General features: G+C 42.1%; 1 protein-coding gene across 2 annotated transcripts in view; it reads left to right on the top strand.

Moving 5' to 3' along the window:
• LOC310962806 (DENN domain-containing protein 5B-like) overlaps nt 1-4,983 on the top strand; it is a 107,395-nt gene extending 102,412 nt beyond the window's left edge. For both annotated transcript variants that reach the window (XM_083935382.1, XM_083935383.1), the window contains 3 exons: nt 1,351-1,477; nt 1,888-2,062; nt 3,425-4,983. In XM_083935382.1, coding sequence (XP_083791508.1) covers nt 1,351-1,477; nt 1,888-2,062; nt 3,425-3,608 — 486 coding nt within the window. In that variant the 3' untranslated portion in view covers nt 3,609-4,983. The remainder of the gene's footprint in view (nt 1-1,350; nt 1,478-1,887; nt 2,063-3,424) is intronic.
• The last annotated feature ends 1,193 nt before the right edge of the window (nt 4,984-6,176 follow it).

Raw genomic sequence — 6,176 nt, forward strand, 5'->3', positions numbered from 1 at the left:
GTCTGGAAAATCTGGGATTTAATTTGAGTCATTTCCAGCTGTGGATAAAGTTGGAAAAAGGTTTGTATCTCACTTTCTAAAATCAAATATATTAATATATCAACACAGGTTAAATAGCGTAACACAGCCGACCTGTAGATGCTATGAAACTAATCAAGCTGGCTGTAGAACGGTGTCGGGTTACCATGGTTACCGTTCGCCCGTGCGACTGTGATTCTCATTTATTTATTTTTTCCCCATACATGTACATACATAGCCACCTATTGTGTTGTCGGTAGCGAGAGTTTCATGGGTCGATGCAAGTTTTCCCAGGGCTGGCTTCATGAAGAAAAATATAAAAGATGGTTAATGAAGGATAAATAACACCAGGTGGGAAAATAAAGATGCAAAACTATGCTTAAAATCTTTCAACATCTCCAACACGAGGGAGGCGGCAATTTTAAGGGTGCTTTTGCCCGACCGAAGGAGACACTGACCATAAGTCGGCCTGATGAGTTATTAAGTTATTTATTTCACTCTTTTAGCATTTACTCATCGCTCATCTTCACCCTGTTATCCGGGGTCGGGTCGTGGGGGCAGCAGCTTTAGCAGGCTCCTTTCCACCCAAAGGAGCAGCGGCTCTACTCCGAGTTCCTCACGGATGCTGAACTTCTCACCCTCTCTCTAAGGGAGACTCCAGCCTCCCTCCTGAGAAAACCCATTTCGGCCGCTTGTACCCGCGACCTCTTTTAGCATTTAGCTTGAATAAACGGCTGTGTGTTGACCGTGTCTCAGTTCAGAGTTCATTCACTTATATGAGCTACAACACGTAGGTAAAAATGTCTTGTCTTGGCAACATAATGGCATAGTCAGAATTTATAATACGTGTAAAAAGTTGGATTTTAAAACCATTTAATGACATAAGCATCTAACCACTGGTGTTCAGATGTTTAATATTGACTGAAAAATCGTCTGAGAAGTCTGGAAATATGAGTCTGAAAATGGAAAATGTGTAGGAACCCTGATAAATAAAAACACTACCCCCTCAGTAAGACTACGAGTTCTCATCTTCTCGGTGGTGATTGATATTTATGTAATATACATGTATATCTGACGGACTGAATGAATCATTTCTTCAAATGAATGTTTCAAAGCTGTGAAGAGTTTGACAGTTTCACAGAGAATCACCTCATGATTTTGATCAGCAGACCATGTGCAGGTGGTTGTCCACAGACAGTTGTACTCACTCTTTTTCACACATCAGCTAAAAGTTTCAGTTTCAGTTGTCAGCTCACAGCATCTCAGATGTGGAGTTAATGTAGAGGAGCTGGCGTGTGAGTGAACTCACCATGCTTGTGTGTCCTGATGCAGAGAGGAAGCCTGACCGTCCTGCTGTGTGGAGAGAACAGCCTGGTGGCAGCTCTGGAGCAGTTCTTCTACCACGGCTTCAAGTCCGCCCGGCTCTTCCAGAGGACTGTGTTTGTGTGGGACTTTGTGGGTGAGTGTGGAGAGACAGTGCCATCTGCTGCTGATGACATCAACTGTTTAATTTTTAGCTGATTTATGGGGAAATAATGTGTTCATTTTGTCAGAAATTCCAAGATTTTGTCTTTTTTTTCTTTTATCAAATTTAATTTATAAAACCAGTCTTTTAGTCTTTTTTGTCACATATATTTTTTGTTAATATTTGACGGTGTTGCCACTGGTACATGTCCGCATCAGTTTCCAGAAAGGATGTATGAAAAAGGGAAGGTGTTCATCACTGAAATATGACTGAAGAGTTTTCTTGTAGGACAGATGAACATTTATAGACAGTTATGTTAGGTAACTGTATTTGCTATAACTAACCGTTTGTTTAGCTGGTTAAGCACAGTGTGAAAGGAAACATGTCCTCCCCTCCCTCTGCAGAGAAGGCCGTTGCCTACATGGAGTCAGCTGACCAGATGGGAGACCTTCAGGAGACCACGGAGCCTCTGGGGATGACCTGTCAATCACTCTGTCACTACGTCAACGCCATCAACTCCACCCCCAGGAACATCGGCAAGGATGGGAAGTTCCAGCTGCTGGTCTGCCTCGGAGCAAGGTGAGTTTTTAAGAGAAAGCTGCTGACATTCACCCACCTCCAACCAGTCTGCTTCATCATTGTGTAATGGATCGAGTATTCACAACAAACCTGCGTTGGACATATATGAAATTCAATTCAATTCAATTCAAATATATTTAAGGAAATGTATTTCCAAACAATATGTCACGATTAACACAAACAAAAGAGTCATAACAACGTCTCTTACTCTATATGATGTTTTTCCAATATTTCACATTTAATAAACAGATATAAATGATCAAAGGTCCCATTTTGTAAAAAAAATCAGATCAGACTGGGCTTTTTCAGGAGGGGCAGGCGCTAAAACAGAGTGTTTTAGACAGAAGGTGAACCAAGCCCCCACCACAGCCACTTCCTGTTTGATCCAATCAGGAAGTGCTAAAAACTGCAGTTCTCTGAGTGTCCACTAGGGGCAGGTTTCATAACAGAGCAGTTTCTCATTGACCCCCATGTTAAACAGGCTGTTTTCACAGCATCATTAAACCTGTTTAAGGCCTGGGACAAAAAAATATTCTAGTCTGTATGTTTAGGTCATATCTCCATGACAACATTGAGGGGGGTGAATATTTATATAAATAAAGTTAAATTAAAAAAATTAAGTTTATGAATAATTAGGGGCGGGCATCTTGAGTGACAGCTAGCTGCTGGCCCTCACTTCTCCTCAGAGGTATACGTCAGCCAGATGGACGTATCTCCCTCCCCCCAACCTCACAAACATGCCCTTTTTTGGTAAGAGGAAATTAGGCGGAGTCAAAGTCTGACAAGATGGTGACTCCTGTAGACGAGGACGATTGGATCAAGTTAAGAGAACGGACCCCGACGGACACGCCATATCTATTTTTTATACAGTCTATGGGGTGACTACATATATATTCAGATAGACAGAAAAGAAGAAAAAATTTAAAAGTATTAAAAGTAAGTAAACAAGAAACCCCAAATACAAATATGAACCTAATAATGAGCAAAATAATATAGGACCTTTTAATATCAAATTTGGGATAAGACAAGGATGTTCTGTTGGCATAGATGCTGTGTTTAACCACATAAGAATTTAAGAGTCATTTTCCAAAACCATCATGATTTATGCTATAATGCACAGTGTTTATGGTCCAGTCAGGTTCAGATCTAACCACAGCACTAAGAATCCCTTATAACCCAAAGCGTTTGAACTTTGCCTGAAATTAAATGAATACATTTTTGTTTGGCAGAGGCCTGGAACTAAGGAACAGACGGACTCTAATAAACGTAGAGATTTTCCTTTCCTTGTTATCGGATGTTGCTGAGGCTCAATATGCACTGATGTAGCATTCCTGAAATGTTATTTGGCTGTTTGTTCTGCAGAGACCGGCTGCTGCCCCAGTGGCTCCCCCTGCTGGTGGAGTGCCCACTGATCCTGCGGATGTATGAGGACATGGCCCTGCTCAGAGACCGCACCACTGTCAGCGCACTCATCGCAGTCCTGGAGACGCTCCACGACTTCCCCATCACACTGGAGGCCATGCTGGTTAAAGGCATCCACCTCTAGCCCCAGCAGAGACCGTGGTCTCCCTGGGATTCGACACATGACCAGGGAAGGAGGAAGTGAGGGACAACAAATGAAAACTGAAGAGATGTTTGGTTACCAAAGCAACACTTCCAAATGCTTCATGTGAGGGGTCGACGCAGTATTATTACCCCACCCTTTTTAATTCACTTACAACCAGCGATTACTCAGTAATTACTTCATGAACTACAAATCCCAATTACTTTACATTACTGTGCACAATCTTCCATTTGTTTGAGGTCACCTTCCAGGCAGCCATTGGTTACAGTCTTTTATTGTTTCACTTAAAATCCACTTTAAGCAGCATACAGCTTGTTGTAATCCATTATAATATTTTTTTATTGTCCACACCAACAATGTGTTAGTCTCTCCATCACATACTGGCTCTCAGCTCCAAGCTCATTGATTGCTACTTTTCAAAAACAGCTTCTTAATAAATCTGGGTTTTTTTTAGGTTTTTTTTAATACCAGAAGTTTCCTAAAACAGCTGGACGCAGTAGTTTTTAAGAAACATCACTCAAACAGGAGGAAATGGGGCATTTCTCGGGGACTATTTTCAGCGGTGGATTAATCCACATTTGGTGCAGAATCGTGTTTATGGGGCACATTGAGTCCAGAGTGTGTTTAACAACAATGGAAGAAGAGACATCAAATAGTTGTGATATATAATAGTTGTAATTGTTGGTTTGGGTCATTTTATTTGATGAAAAACACAAAATATCACCAGACTTATTCTTGAAATTACACAAAGATGTAATGCTGATCTCATTTTACTAAAAAATCACAGCAAGCTAATGTTCAGCTGTTGTTTCTGCACGTTGATTAAAATGAACTGAAAATGGCTGTCTGGAGGGAAGAGAAGCAACAAAGATTGCTGACAGGAATACAGTGATACAGTGAAAGGATGAAGAAAACCACTGGTGACTTTTTTTAGAATGTCTGTAGCAGCAGCAGACGTTAGCTGTGTAGCCTAGCCTGCATCCAGTAGCTACAACTAGATAAACTGTGATAGATTCACTGTCCTCGCCTGCTACTGGCGATTACAGCGCCACCATCCCCACTCCTCAGTTAGTGTTAGAGGGCCTGCCTGTGGGCTGTCAGTGGTGCTGAGGTGCTGGGTAACAGACTGACTTGTACAGTGTCTCTTTTCTCTGCTGTGACCTGTGGATGAACTCAAAAACTGATGTCAGAGTCGGGAGCTGAACCTGTGGCTGCGTGGACATTCCTGCCCGACTGCAGGCATGGACCTGCTGTTTTAAACGCTGTGTCTAAGTGTGTGTTTGTCATATTTCAGTGCTCTGATGCATGTGTGTGTTTGCCCTGCAATGATTTTTATATCTTCCAACTTAATGTTTTCAAAGTGATCAACTGGTTTCTGTAATGTGTGTGTGTGTGTGTGTGTGTGTGTGTGTGTGTGTGTGTGTGTGTGTGTGTGTGTGTGTGTGTGTGTGTGTGTGTGTGTGTGTGTGTGTGTGTGTGTGTGTGTGTGTGTGTGTGTGTGTGTGTGTGTGTGTGTGTGTGTGTGTGTGTGTGTGTGTGTGTGTGTGTGTGTGTGTGTGTGTGTCAGTCACACATTCGTTTATCATTTAACAGTTTACCAATACCATCACTTCAGTAACAGTTCAAATCTTTCACAAAAATAATCCGAGCTCAGTCCCCATACCTGCTTTCTCTGGAGCTCTCAGCCACATTGTGTTTGCTTGGTTGCCATGGAGTTGACCCAGCTGTCCTTGCATGACTGAAGTAGGGAACTTTGGGGTTGGAACATCTGGCAAAAGCAAGTAAGCACCAGGGATCGACCGATATGGACTGTTTAGGCCGATGCTGATACCGAGTCTCAGCCTTAGCCGATGGCAGATATGGACCAATGTTTTGAGCTGATATTTGGACCCGATTCTACTTTTGATCCTTCAATTTACATCATAAAACTTACACAATCATGATAAGAAATGTGACGTGAGTCTCAATTTAAACAAAGGAACAATTATTGAACTGGAAAAACGTATCGGCGAGCGCAGCAGCCCGCACGGGCGATGCCGATACGTGTAAAAACTGTAAATATGGGCAGGCCGATGTTTCGTCTGGCACTAGTAAGCAGACGCTGAGTTAGGATTATTTTGTCAAACTATTATTCCCAAGGTCAACAAGGAACATTTACCCAAGCGAGCGTGTTTTTCTGTGTAAATCACTGGAGGAGGAGGGTTTGGGGTGAATCCGCCTCTTGCTGATGGAGCTTGGTTGAGTGAATCCTTCCACAGACGGAGTTTCAGTGTTAAAATGCTGCGTCATGTCACACCTGCGCTGCGTCAAAGCTTCCGCTTTCCTAGTTTACAAGTGGTTTTTTCTGTTTGTTTGTTTTGGCACGGGGACTTTTGTTTGTGCCTTTTCATAGGATCTGTTGACAATTTGAATAATCTAGAATATTGGTCTTATCCTTTAATGGTGACATTTGATTCACTTAATATCAGTGTGTGATGTTACAAGTTAGAACTTTTAATTCTCATCTCATATGAATGCAACAGGACCTCTGAGATATAAAAGGGAGTTTAA

This window comes from Echiichthys vipera, assembly GCF_963691815.1.
Source record: "Echiichthys vipera genome assembly, chromosome: 20".
Classification (NCBI taxonomy): domain Eukaryota; kingdom Metazoa; phylum Chordata; class Actinopteri; order Perciformes; family Trachinidae; genus Echiichthys; species Echiichthys vipera.